Genomic DNA, 14,145 nt, shown 5'->3' on the forward strand with positions numbered 1-14,145 from the left:
ATCGCCTTTTAGTCTATTAGAAGCTTTGGCGGTGTTTAAACTCAATATTGGCTTGTTAGTAGATGAGAGCGTACGGGAGACAAAATTGAAAGTTATCGGTTCGCTGTAGCTTCCGATACGTTTTTAGGCAGTTTATCATTTTAGCATTATAAAAGACAACATTTCAGTTAGCTGATTTCCAGTTATCAAAGCTAACTTTTTGGTTAGCTGTGCGCACCACTGAATTGAAATATTATCTTTGTTTGTGAATGTCTGTTGTGAAAATGAATCCCTGGTGCATGCAGAGCCGTAGAGAACAGTGTGTCTGGAGAAGGTGTAGGAACACTGTTGGCCTTGTCACTCCTGTTGTCTCCAGGCTGCTTGTGACCTTTGTCAACTTTGTGTTGCTGTTAGATTGTGTCCAGTTTCAAAGCGACCACATCCAGAGCGGTGTGCCAGCTAATCAGGGAGTATGTGGCCCACAGAGATGGCATCTGGGACCTGAGTGTCACTAGGACCCAACCTATGGTGCTGGGCACTGCCTCCGCAGGTACCACCTCCACTTGTTCACGCTTTCATTTCTTTGTGTGGTTTCTTTACTCAAATCCCAGAAATCATTTCAGCTTCAGAGCTGCTGCTTTGATTGTAGCATTTATATGGACCAGGGGTCACTGACCCTGCTCCTGGAGGTCACCTGACTTGACTGACCTGCTTGTTTCCCTGCTCCACCCACTGATAATTAACGAGGTCAGGTGTTCTCAGCCAATCAGCAGCTAGGAAGTGCCAGACTTTGACTGATCAGTGGTAGTTACAGCAGGTACTCTTGAAAGACGTACAGGTCAGGTGACTATTAGGAAGGGTCATGACCCCTGATTTATGCAGTAAGCCGGCACGGGTGATAAATAAGAATCATGATGTAAAATAAACTGTCACAAATTATATAATTCTGAAATAGTGTAAATGTTGCCTTGAAAGGAAAACCTTCATTTTATATTTTAGCTTTGGTGATGGTGCCTCCTGTCTTTGCACATTTATTTCTATTTAGCCTTGCTTATTTGTTAAATGATGTTTTTTTTTCTCTCTCTCTCTCTCTCTCTCTCTCTCTCTCTCTCTCTCTCTCTCTCTCTCTCTCTCTCTCTCTCTCTCTCTCTCTCTCTCTCTCTCTCTCTTTTCTTCTCTCTCTTCTCCATGACAGACCACACTGCCATGCTGTGGAGCATTGAGACAGGAAAGTCTCTGCTGAAGTATTTGGGCCATCAAGGATCAGGTTCCTTCAGTGTTCATACAGCTTTGACTCACTGTTTCTCAAAAACAATTTGTGCTTTGAATAAACAGAAAAGCAACAAATACCCATCATGCTAGTGGTTAGTTTCACAAAAATCCATAAAGACTTCTCAAAGAAAACAGTCTAGATGGAAGAAGACATGTTAATTACATCAAAATGAGTTTTTAAGGGTGAAAAATCATCAGTTATCCTCAGATCGAATGAGCCGAATCAAATACTAAATTGCAGCCACTTCGGTAAAGTTCTTCCTGTCTGCTTCAGGTGTAAAGGAACAAACTGTGAGCTTGCATGAACATCTGAAAGTTTTAGTGATGGACTTTTCAGAACGTTTCTTGAAATCCAGATTTTATTTGTATTTTTAGCACGATCGAGGCAAAGTATTCATAACGTTTTTTGAGCTGCTTTACAATGGGTCTAAGTTTTGTCTAAAACCCAGGAGCTCCTACTGAGGTCCCAGACCCCGGCCAACTTTCATGATTTTTCAGGATGTTTCATTCTCATGCTTGAATATGACATCTGTGTGTCTCTCTCCACAGTTAATTCTATCAAATTCCACCCCATTGAGCAGATGGCGCTAACAGGTAATGATCCAAATCCAAACCACATTTCAGATTCAAACCAGCAGCTGTGACATTTGCAGTTGCTGTGCTTGCATTCTGGGAAAACATCATGCATTGTGAAATGTGTCTTTTTAAATAATCTGCACTAAAGGACTTTAGACCAGATTTAACACTCTGTTTGAGAGGAACAGAAAGTTTTAAAATTTGTTCACAGACAAAGTATAGGTCAGTCAGTGACTCAAGTGTTGTTTTAGATTGAGTCAAATCGTAGAACACACAATTTTGAAAAAAAAAAATCATTTAGTAAAATGACTGAGTTACCACGCGAATGTTTTCTGATTAACACATTGAGAATACATTATTTACCATATTTTCCGGACTGTAAGTCGAACCAGAGTACAGTATTAGTCTATCTGTCCAAAAAATGCATTATGAAGAAGAAGAAAAGCATGTACAGGTTGCACAGAATTTATTTATTAATAATCTTTTTTACCACAGTACCATATTTATTTTTAAATGTGGTACCGCTCTCAGGGAACCATCACCTTATTGTGGTGGAGATGTTTGTGTGCCCCGATGAACCTGAGAGCTGTGTTGTCTGCAGCCTTTGTGCTCCTTGTAGGGTCTCCCATAGCAATTGATCTTAGGTGAGGGGCCAGACTAAGAATGGTTCACAAAGACTTCATGGGGCCGCCTCCTGGAGCCAGGCCTGGACGGAGGGCCCGTCAGCGAGCACCTGGTGGCTGGGCTTGCCAGGGAACCTGGCCAGGCACAGCCCAAAAAGGCAAGGTGGATCTTCTATCGCCACCCTGTGGGCTCACCACCCACAGGGTGAACCACTGGGGTCAGGTGCATTGTCCCATGGGTGGTAGTGAATGCCTCAAGGGACCAGACCTGGGCAGCAGATGGTAGCTCTGGGAGTGCCAAACGTCATCTCGCTGTGGGGGAAGGAGCCAGAGCTTGTGGTCTAGGTGGGAGGTGGAGTGCTTCCAGTTAGCTCTGGTGGGCCTCACCTCTACACTCAGCCTCGACTCCGGAACCACTCTCCTTGATAAGGGTTGGACCTTATTCTTCTCTGGAGTTGTCCAGGGTGTGAGGCAAAGTGTGGGTCGCGAGTATCCACACACCCCACTATGTCACTTCCCTCCACCTTCGGGTTCAATCTTCTTGGAGTCCTTGACTGGAGTCCTGCATGGGGCTGAAGTAGGGGACTTTATTGTTCTGCTGGGGGACTTCAATGCACATGCGGTCAGTGACAGAGACACCTGGAGAGGCGTGATTGGGAGGAACGGCCTCCCTGATCTAAACCTGAGCGGTCGCTTGTTATTGGACTTCTGTGCTATGCTAATCATACACTGTCCATAACGAGCACCATGTTTGAACATAAGGATGGTCGTACACTCAACAAAACTATAAATGCAACACTTTTGGTTTTGCTCCCATTTTGTATGAGATGAACTCAAAGATCTAAAACTTTTTCCACATACACAATATCACCATTTCCCACAGATATTGTTCACAAACCAGTCTAAATCTGTGATAGTGAGCACTTCTCCTTTGCTGAGATAATCCATCCCAGCTCACAGGTGTGCCATATCAAGATGATGATTAGATACCATGATTAGTGCACAGGTGTGCCTTAGACTGCCCACAATAAAAGGCCACTCTGAAAGGTGCAGTTTAATCACACAGCACAATGCCACAGATGTCGCAAGATTTGAGGGAGCATGCAGTTGGCATGCTGACAGCAGGAATGTCAACCAGAGCTGTTGCTCATGTATTGAATGTTCATTTCTCTACCATAAGCCGCCTCCAAAGGCATTTCAGAGAATTTGGCAGTACATCCAACCAGCCTCACAACCGCAGACCACGTGTAACCACACCAGCCCAGGACCTCCACATCCAGCATGTTCACCTCCAAGATCGTCTGAGACCAGCCACTCGGACAGCTGCTGAAACAATCGGTTTGCATAACCAAAGAATTTCTGCACAAACTGTCAGAAACCGTCTCAGGGAAGCTCATCTGCATGCTCGTCGTCCTCATCGGGGTCTCGACGTCGTAACCGACTTGAGTGGGCAAATGCTCACATTCGCTGGCGTTTGGCACGTTGGAGAGGTGTTCTCTTCACGGATGAATCCCGGTTCACACTGTTCAGGGCAGATGGCAGACGGCGTGTGTGGCGTCGTGTGGGTGAGTGGTTTTCTGATGTCAGTGTTGTGGATCGAGTGGCCCATGGTGGCGGTGGGGTTATGGTATGGGCAGGCATCTGTTATGGACGAAGAACACAGGTGCATTTTATTGATGGCATTTTGAATGCACAGAGATACCGTGACGAGATCCTGAGGTCCATTGTTGTGCCATACATCCAAGAACATCACCTCATGTTGCAGCAGGATAATGCACGGCCCCATGTTGCAAGGATCTGTACACAATTCTTGGAAGCTGAAAATGTCCCAGTTCTTGCATGGCTGGCATACTCACCGGACATGTCACCCATTGAGCATGTTTGGGATGCTCTGGACCGGTGTATACGACAGCGTGTACCAGTTCCTGCCAATATCCAGCAACTTCGCATAGCCATTTAAGAGGAGTGGACCAACATTCCACAGGCCACAATTGACAACCTGATAAACTCTATGCGAAGGAGATGTGTTGCACTGCATGAGGCAAATGGTGGTCACACCAGATACTGACTGGTATCCCCCCCCAATAAAACAAAACTGCACCTTTCAGAGTGGCCTTTTATTGTGGACAGTCTAAGGCACACCTGTGCACTAATCATGGTGTCTAATCAGCATCTTGATATGGCACACCTGTGAGGTGGGATGGATTATCTCAGCAAAGGAGAAGTGCTCACTATCACAGATTTAGACTGGTTTGTGAACAATATTTGAGGGAAATGGTGATATTGTGTATGTGGAAAAAGTTTTAGATGTTTGAGTTCATCTCATACAAAATGGGAGCAAAACCAAAAGTGTTGCCTTTATATTTTTGTTGAGTGTAAGTGTACATGGTACCAGAGCACCCTAGGCCAAAGGTTGATCGATTTTGTGATTGTATCATCTGATCTGAGGCCGCATGTTCTGGACACTTGGGTGAAGAGAGGGGCAGAGCTGTCAACTGATCACCATCTGGTCATGAGTTGGATCAGGGGGTGGGGGGCGGGGGGAACTTTGGACAGATCTGGTAAGGGATCCTACCTGCCCAGATGGAACGTATCCTGCGGGCCATGTCCTCGACTCCTGGGGGTCTTGGTGTGTTGCATGCTTGGCGCCTTTCTCCATTGAGGACGTCGAGGATTTATTCACTTTTGGTCTCATGGTAGCAGGGCTGGTACTTTTTGGCTTATGTGCTGCCCTGATCTACTGGAAAATTGGCAAGATGGCGGCATCAAGAACCACGGCCCCTCGCTTGTCCGTCATGATTAACGAGGTTGGCAAGGCAGTGCATTCTCAGAGTGCGTTGACTCTTGAACTCAGACGCAAATTGGATGACACCTTGGAGCTGATGCGTGCCTTGCAGTTGAAGCTGAAGGTTTCGGAGGCCGGTGAATATTCTTAATTCATAATTGCGAATATTCTTAATTCATAATTGGGATTTGGTTGTTCAAGTGGAACTGCTCAGCCACAACACTCCAGGCTTATCTAGCCTCAAGGACAAATTTCCCAATGTTTACCTCCAGAGGAATGTCTTCAGGCTTTGGTGAGATTATTCGGCTCCTTCTTATCTCAACCCACAAAGACAATAAACTGACAGACTTACACATGGACAAGACTGAAGCATGCTCCATATTTTTTCCCTTTACCTCCCTTCCTGCCCCCCCATCACTTTACCCCATCCCAGCCACCGCTCACGCCATCCCTCCCCCCTCCAGGGGCTGCGCGGTTTTTAAGCTGCGGCAGGTCCCCGTTCCCCCCAAGCTAGTGGCGGCGTGACTCCAGTTGCAGTGGCCTTCACCCACTTTACCTCAATTCCGATGATGGACTGCTTCAAGTTTAGTACACATAAACAGTGCCAAATGTATATGTGTTGGCTTTAATTTTGATGTGTGCCATTATTATGGTAAACAAGTAATAATTGTGGATTAATTGCTGTATCTTGGCTGAGGTAATTGGAGTGTAAACGTAATTGCCCTTTTTTGGGATCAATAAAGTTCTCTGAAGTCTGAAGTCACTGTGGAGTTTGGTGGCATTGAACCAGAATTGGCAATGTTCAAAACTTCCATTGCTGAAGCTGCAGCAGGGAGCTGCGGCCCGAAAGTCTTAGGTGCCTCAAGGGGCGGCAACTCTTGAACACCGTCGTGGTCAGGGAAGCTGTCTCACTGAAGGAATCCTTCCAGGGATATGTTATCCCTGAGGGCTCCAGAGGCAGTTACAAGGCAGTTACAAGCCCTAAGGGTGGCAGCTTCTGCTGTGAGGAAGACAAAGCTGTGGTGTGGGAGGAGTTTGGAGCAATCATGGAAAACAACTGTTGGTGGGCACCAAGGTGCTTCTGGAGGACTGTGAGGACAGAAAAACGGGAAACTATCCAAGCTGTATACAGTAAGGATGGGACTCTGTTGACTTCAACTGAGGAGGTAATACGATGCTGGAGGGAACACTTTGAGGTACTCCTGCCTTAGACTGGAGTGCCTTCTGTAGTCGAGACAGAGCTGGAAGCTGATGGAGGATCATCATCAATTTCTCTGGTGGAAGTCACTGAGGTAGTGAAACAACTATGCAGTGGCAAAGCCCCGGGTGTTGCTGAGGTCCGTTCAGAAGTTGTGCAGGCTCTGGGTGCAGAGGGACTGTCTTCGATGAGACATCTCTTCAACATTGTGTGCAGGTTTGGGACAGCGCCAAAGGAGTGGCAAGCTGGGGTGGTGGTCCCCATATTTAAATGGTAAATAAATGGACTGCATTTATATAGCACTTTTCCATCTGCATCAGCAGCCTCACATTCACCACGATGTGAGGCTGCTGCCATGCAAGGTGCCCGTTACACACCGGGAGCAACTAGGGGATTAAGGACCTTGCCCAAGGGCCCTTAGTGATTTTTTTTTTGTTTTGTTTTGTTTTTTTTTTCCGGTCAGGCTGGGATTTGAACCGAGGATACTCTGGTCTCAAGCCCAACGCTTTAACCACTAGACCTTCACCTCCCCTAAAAAGGGGAGCAGAGAGTGTGTGCCAACTACAGGGACATCACAATACTCAGCCTCCCTGGTAAAGTCTACTCTGGGGTGCTGGGAAGTAGAATTTGGCTGATAGCCGAACCTCAGATTGAAGAAGAACAATGTGGGTTCTGTCCTGACCGTGGAACACCCAACCAGTTCTTCACTCTCAAAAAGATCCTGGAAGGTGCCTGGGAGTATGCCCATCCAGTCTACAAGTGTTTAATGGACTTGGAGAAGGCGTATGATCGGGTACCCTGGGAGATACTGTGCGAGGTGCTGTGGGAGTATGGAGTGAGGGGCGCCCTTCTCAGGGCCTTCCAATCTCTGTACTCAAAAAGTGAGAGCTGTGTTCAGGTCCTCAGTAGTAAGTCGGACTTGTTTCTGGTGGGGGTTGGCCTCTTAGCTGTGCCTTGTCACCAATCTTGTTTGTGATATTCATGGACAGGATATTGAGGCGTAGTCGGGGGCAGGAGGGTCTTCAGTTTGGTGGGCTCAGGGTCTCATCACTGCTTTTTGCAGATGATGTGGTCCTTTTGGCTTCATCGGCCTTTGACCTCCAGCACTCACTGGGTTGGTTCGCAGCCGAGTGGCTGGGATGAGGATCAGGACCTCTAAATCTGAGGCCGTGGTTCTCAGCAGGAAACCGATGGATTGCCTACTCTGGGTAGGGAAAGAGGTCTTGCCCCAGGTGAAGGAGTTCAAGTACCTCTGGGTCATGTTCACGAGTGTGGGGACAATGGAGTGTGAGATTGGCTGGAGAATCGGCACAGCAGGGACGGTATTGTATTCGCTTTACTGTTAGCGCCAACAACCTAACTGAAAAATTAGGTTCACGTTTATAACGCTACACCGATAAACTGCTAAAATATTTAGCAGAAGGTTCAGCTCACCGCTAACTTCTAGTTTTGACTCGGTACACTGTCAGCTACTGTTGGGGCTTCTGAGTAAAATCAAAGGCAGTGGTGGGCACAGCTAACCAAAAAGTTAGCTTTGATAACCATGAATCTGATAACTGAAAAGTTATTTTAATGACGCTAAACTGATAAACTGCTAAAAAAAAATATACCTTTATTACAGATAACTGATACGTTTTAGTATTGATTCGGATGCGGCCACATCAGATTACATTGTCGTCTTCTGATAAACCAATTTCACTTTACGCGCCGCAGGGGCTGCTCGGTAAATTCAAGGATCATAAATCACAAAAAGAACACACAAAAAGTGAATGAAAAAAAAAAAAACCCCAAACACTGTCATCTTTCAAAAGTATTAAAACACAGAATTAGAAGTCAGTTTATCTCTGTATTACAGTAGTGTTCAGAATAATAGTAGTGCTATGTGACTAAAAAGATTAATCCAGGTTTTGAGCATATTTCTTATTGTTACATGGGAAACAAGGTACCAGTAGATTCTCACAAATCCAGCAAGACCAAGCATTCATGATATGCACACTCGTAAGGCTATGAAATTTGGCTATTAGTAAAAAAGTAGAAAAGGGGGTGTTCACAATAATAGTAGCATCTGCTGTTGATGCTACAAACTCAAAACTATGATGTTCAAACTGCTTTTTTAGCAATCCTGTGAATCACTAAACTAGTATTTAGTTGTATAACCACAGTTTTTTATGATTTCTTCACATCTGCGAGGCATTCATTTTGTTGGTTTGGAACCAAGATTTTGCTCGTTTACTAGTGTGCTTGGGGTCATTGTCTTGTTGAAACACCCATTTCAAGGGCATGTCCTCTTCAGCATAAGGCAACATGACCTCTTCAAGTATTTTGACATATCCAAACTGATCCATGATACCTGGTATGCGATATACAGGCCCAACACCATAGTAGGAGAAACATGCCCATATCATGATGCTTGCACCACCATGCTTCACTGTCTTCACTGTGAACTGTGGCTTGAATTGTAACCTCTTCTGCACGTCTTTTATTTAACAGAGGGACTTTGCGGGGGATTCATGCAAATAAATTAGCTTCACACAGGTGTCTTCTAACTGTCACAGCACTTACAGGTAACTCCAGACTGTCTTTGATCATCCTGGAGCTGATCAGTGGGTGAGTCTTTGCCATTCTGGTTATTCTTCTATCCATTTTGATGGTCGTTTTCCGTTTTCTTCCACGTGTCTGTTTTTTTTTTTTTGTCCATTTTAAAGCATTGGAGATCGTTGTAGATGAACAGCCTATAATTTTTTGCACCTGCGTATAAGTTTTCCCCTCTCCAATCATCTTTTTAATCAAACTACGCTGTTCTTCTGAACAATGTCTTGAACGTCCCATTTTCCTCAGGCTTTCAAAGAGAAAAGCATGTTCAACAGGTGCTGGCTTCATCCTTACATAGGGGACACCTGATTCACACCTGTTTGTTCCACAAAATTGAAGAACTCACTGACTGAATGCCACACTACTATTATTGTGAACACCCCCTTTTCTACTTTTTTTTTTACTAATAGCCCAATTTCATAGCCTTAAGAGTGTGCATATCATGAATGCTTGGTCTTGTTGGATTTGTGAGAATCTACTGAATCTACTGATACCTTGTTTCCCATGTAACAATAAGAAATATACTCAAAACCTGGATTAATCTTTTTAGTCATAGCACTACTATTATTCTGAACACTACTGTATATACACCATCATTTATGAACTAAAAGCTGCCTCTTTTTTCACACGTTTGAACCCTACGGCTTAAACAACCGAAATACGTCCATTAATGCATTGATTGGCAGATCAAAAGACAAGTAGTAAATATAAATTCTTACCTCTTAGGTTCAGTGGGGTTCATTAAATTCTGAAGAAATAATCCACATAAAGCGTCCTGATTATCCAAAACGGTGTCTAAGAAAAGTCCCTCTGTAACACAACCGTGAGATCTCCTCTCTCCCACCAAGTCGTGGTGATTAAATTATGCCGTCAGCCCCAATGAAATAAAATAAAATGTTAAAATTAGTTTTGTTTCTGTGTCGAGCGGACAGTAACACTTACTGTAACGTCCAAAGTGACGCTACAGTGAGTGCTCCCTGCGTCAACTGGCCAGACACGTTTTGCACTTAATGATGATGTCATCAGCAAGTGACAGCCACAAACAAACAACAGACAGACTAAAATGTTTGATTTTATAGTTTACAAACATTTTTTGACCGTTAAGCTTTGCTCATTTTACCAGCAAAAAAAGTTAGCGGACTGAAAATTATTGGAAAATAATTGGTCCGCTGATGGTTTTAAAAGTTATCCGAAAAGCTAATCCATTAGCAAAAACATTAGCTTCGATAATTATCGGATGAGCTGAACTGTGCCCACCACTGTTCAAAGGTGATCACAAACCCAAAATGAATACATGAAAAATAAATAAATAAAAAATAAAGTCCCAAACACTATTATCATCTTTGTCAAAAGAAGACACAGTTTATCTATGTATTATATATTGGGGCAAGCTGCATGGAAGAACAAACCAGCGCTTTTGTGTTTATGCACCCTGCCGCAAAGAAGTGTTATTTAAGTCCCTGTCACACCATGATGATTTAGCCAGCGTATGCCAACTGTATTAAAAACACTGGCATAAGTCTAATAAGTTATGGGTAAGTTTTTTTTATTTATTTTTTTTATTTAAGTTAAGAGCATACTGAAGCTCACTGACCCACACTGAAGCTCGCTGATATACGTCTTAATATGCTGAGGTTCTTGAAAAATTTTTGGCATGCTGAAAATTTTCAATGAATGCCAGCGTATGACTCATATGTCCCGCACATGTGGGACATAAGTTGTAGGTATGTTATGTGATTGTTGGCAAACGTTTCTTGTATTTTACTCATTAGTCTAAATACGCCCATTAATGCCGGTCATTGATTGGCTGCCAGTTGCAGTCCTCATACAAACTACTGTTTCATTCACACACGGAGGAAATATTCCCCGTTCACTTCAGTCCAATCCGTCATCACAGTCTGACGGACACGTATCCACATAAAGCATCCTGATTTTGGAAAATGTCTGAAAATACAGTTGTATGCAAAAGTTTTGGCACCCCTAATAATTTTCATGATTTTTCTTTATAAATCATTGGTTGTTTGGCTCAGAAATTTCAGTTAAATATATCAGATCGCAGACAAACACACTCATATTTGAGAAATGAAATGAAGTTTCTAGTATTTACAGAAAGTGTGCAGTAATTCTTTAAACAAAATTGGGAAGGTGCATAAATTTAGGCACCCTTGTCATTTTATTTATTTGAATACATGTAGCACTAATTATTGGAACACAAAATTGGTTTGGTATGCTCATTGACCCTTGACCTCCTTACACAGGTGAATCCAATCATGAGAAAGGGTATTTAAGGTGGCCATTTGGAAATGTTCCCCTCTTTGCATCTCTTCTAATGAGTGGCAATATGGGAGCCTCTAAACAACTCTCACATGACCTGAAAACAAAGACTGTTCAACATCATGGTTTAGGGCAAGGATACAAAAAGCTATCTCAGAGATTTCAGCTGTCAGTTTCCACTGCGAGGAACATAGTGAGGAAATAGAAGACCACAGGCACAGTACTAGTTGAGGTCCAAAGTGGCAGGCCAAGAAAAATCTCATAAGCTGAGGCGAAGGATGGTGAGAACAGTCATAGTCAACCAACAGACCTGCTCCAAAGACCTACAACATGATCTTGCTGCAGATAGTGTCTCTGTGCATCGTTCAACTATACAGCGCACTTTGCACAAGGAGGTATGCTAAGGTATGAGGTATGGTAAAGCACATTTGGACCTTCTTATATCCCTTTCCTGTTTTATACAGTTCAGTTATGTTGTGTTTGACAATTCTTTCAGCTGCTCCCTTGTTTTGGAGTAGGGGTCGCCACAGCAAATCTGAGGTGGATCTGCCTGTTGAATTGGCACAGGCTTTACACCGGATGCCCTTCCTGATGCAGCTCCACATTGCATGGAGAAATGTGGCAGGGGTGGGGTTCGAACCAGGAACCTTCCGCACTGAACTCAAGTGCACTAACCTCTTGGCTGCCACCCCTGCATTCGTTTACGTTCCCTATGACTCAGAAACCAGAAACGTCAGTGCAGTGTTGTGGTTAGAGGTCTGCACAGGACCAGACCAGTTCAGGTGATGGACTCAAATGCTGAGAGCAAGGATGAGACAGGAGTGAACAAAAGGAGATTTATTTACAATAATGGATGAATAACAGTGCTGAAGCTGGAGCTGGTGCCTGCAGAGCTGAGACAGGGCTTGCTTGTAGCGGTGGAAAGCCGGGAGCTGCAGTGCACATGGAGCCAGGCTTGAGAGTTAGTGAGTGAGAATGAAACCCAGGAGTGTGGTACAGGAACCGGAGCCAGGTGGGACGCTCAGAGCTGAGGAGGGAGGAACATTCTGAGAAACAAGGACAACAAAGCTGAGTGATTGAACTTGTAACACTGGAAGCCCTTAACAACAGAATGTTCACAGGAAGGCTTAATGCAGGAACATTCACAGTTTAGGAATTATTCATAGTTCAGGAACTGTTCAGAGGTCAAAGGTCAGCAGCGGTGCATCTTATGACGCAGTTCAGTTAAGCTTGACTTGGCTTCAGGAATGACTTGTAAGTTCTTAGTAATTCTGCATACAGTTCATACAGTTCATGGTAATGCACAGTCACTGACAGGAGCAGAATGAGAGGTGGAATCTCACAGACTCAGAGGCAGCAGGAACTTAGCTGAACGGAGCAGAGCAGCACACTCTGAGGCTGAATGCTGAGGAGCAGCGGCACAGCTGCGAGTTCCAAAGTGACGTCGTGCAGGTTGTGGCGTGGAAGTCAGGAGACGTTGCAGCATGGAAGCCGTGCAGGAAGGCGTCTGGAAACACCAGAGGTTAAAGAGCTCTATTACGGAAAATAGAGGTGCCAGGTTACAGTTGAAAGGAGCTGCGGGAAGGTCAGACGTCGCACAGAGGTGTCTCAGGGAATCTCTCAGAAGACAAAGAGTCGAAGTAACGGTATCTCAAAGTAGTATCTGGCTGAGATTCTGGTGAGGTCAAGGTCATGAAAGAATCTGGCAAAGACTGAGCTCAAAGCCAGCGTTTAAGTAACTCACTCCTGATCAGGAGCTCATGAGCCTCTGGTGCGAGGAGATGAGTTGCAGGTGCTCTGCAGTGTGCCACCTGGAGGGAAAACAGACATCACATGAAAGGGACAGACAGGGCAAGGACAAAGGTCGACCACAACATGCAGCACTGGATTAAAGATCCAAGGGTCTGTCAGAAGCGCAGAAACCAGAGGTGGGGCGAAGTCACCATCAAGTCACTCTCAAGTCATAATCAGCAAGTCCCAAGTCAATAATGACCACCAGTTGCTTGCAAGCTGACTTGAGAGTTGACTTGGGACTTGCAGATTGATGACTTGACAGTGACTTTGTCCTACCTCTGGCAGAAACTCACTGACCTTTTGTATATACACACACACACACACACACACACACACACACACACACACACACACTGATAACAAGCAGACAGCTCACACGTGAGGAAGGTTACCTTTTGTAGTCATTCAAACCCGTTTGTGTCAATTTGTGTGCATGTTATCGGGACAAAATCAACAGGGTATGTAAATTTTGATCAGGGTCGTTTGATTAGTTTCTGTTGTCATTATGATTTAAAAAGAGTAAACACAGTTGTTTGACAATAAATGGCTTCACACAACCACTAACCATGAAGTTTTAGTGTTATTGTTCATATTCTCTGAAAAATGGCCAATAAATCAAAAATTCTGCCAGGGTATGTAAACCTTTGAGCACAACTGTGTGTATGTATGTACGAGGTCTGTTAGAAAAGTATCGGACCTTTTTATTTTTTGCAAAAACCTGATGGATTTGAATCATGTGTGCTTGCATGAGCCAACCTTGAACCTTTGTGCGCATGCGTGAACTTTTTCACGCCTGTCGATTGCGTCATTTGCTGGAAAGCAGCATTTGTGTGAGGACGGGTGTAGTCTCTCGGCGGATTTTCATTGCAAGGAAAAAGACGGAATGACTGGAGCAACACTGCATCAAATTTTGACAGAAACTGGGTGACAGCCAGGTGGAAACCATTCGGAAGATTCAGACGGCTTTGGGTGACGATGCTTAGGGCATCACACAGATTAAGGAGCGGTACAACCACTTTAAAGACATCTGCACAATGGTGGAGAGTGCGCCG

At 44.4% G+C, this 14,145-nt stretch overlaps 1 protein-coding gene across 4 annotated transcripts in view; it reads left to right on the plus strand.

Moving 5' to 3' along the window:
- The window catches only part of LOC117521363 (WD repeat-containing protein 37), a 68,262-nt gene that overhangs the window by 37,182 nt on the left and 16,935 nt on the right, over positions 1–14,145 (plus strand). For all 4 annotated transcript variants that reach the window (XM_034182652.1, XM_034182653.1, XM_034182654.1 and 1 more), the window contains 3 exons: positions 394–529; positions 1,175–1,246; positions 1,801–1,845. In XM_034182652.1, coding sequence (XP_034038543.1) covers positions 394–529; positions 1,175–1,246; positions 1,801–1,845 — 253 coding nt within the window. The remainder of the gene's footprint in view (positions 1–393; positions 530–1,174; positions 1,247–1,800; positions 1,846–14,145) is intronic.

The sequence above is a fragment of the Thalassophryne amazonica genome, chromosome 12 (genome assembly GCF_902500255.1).
Source record: "Thalassophryne amazonica chromosome 12, fThaAma1.1, whole genome shotgun sequence".
Lineage (NCBI taxonomy): Eukaryota > Metazoa > Chordata > Actinopteri > Batrachoidiformes > Batrachoididae > Thalassophryne > Thalassophryne amazonica.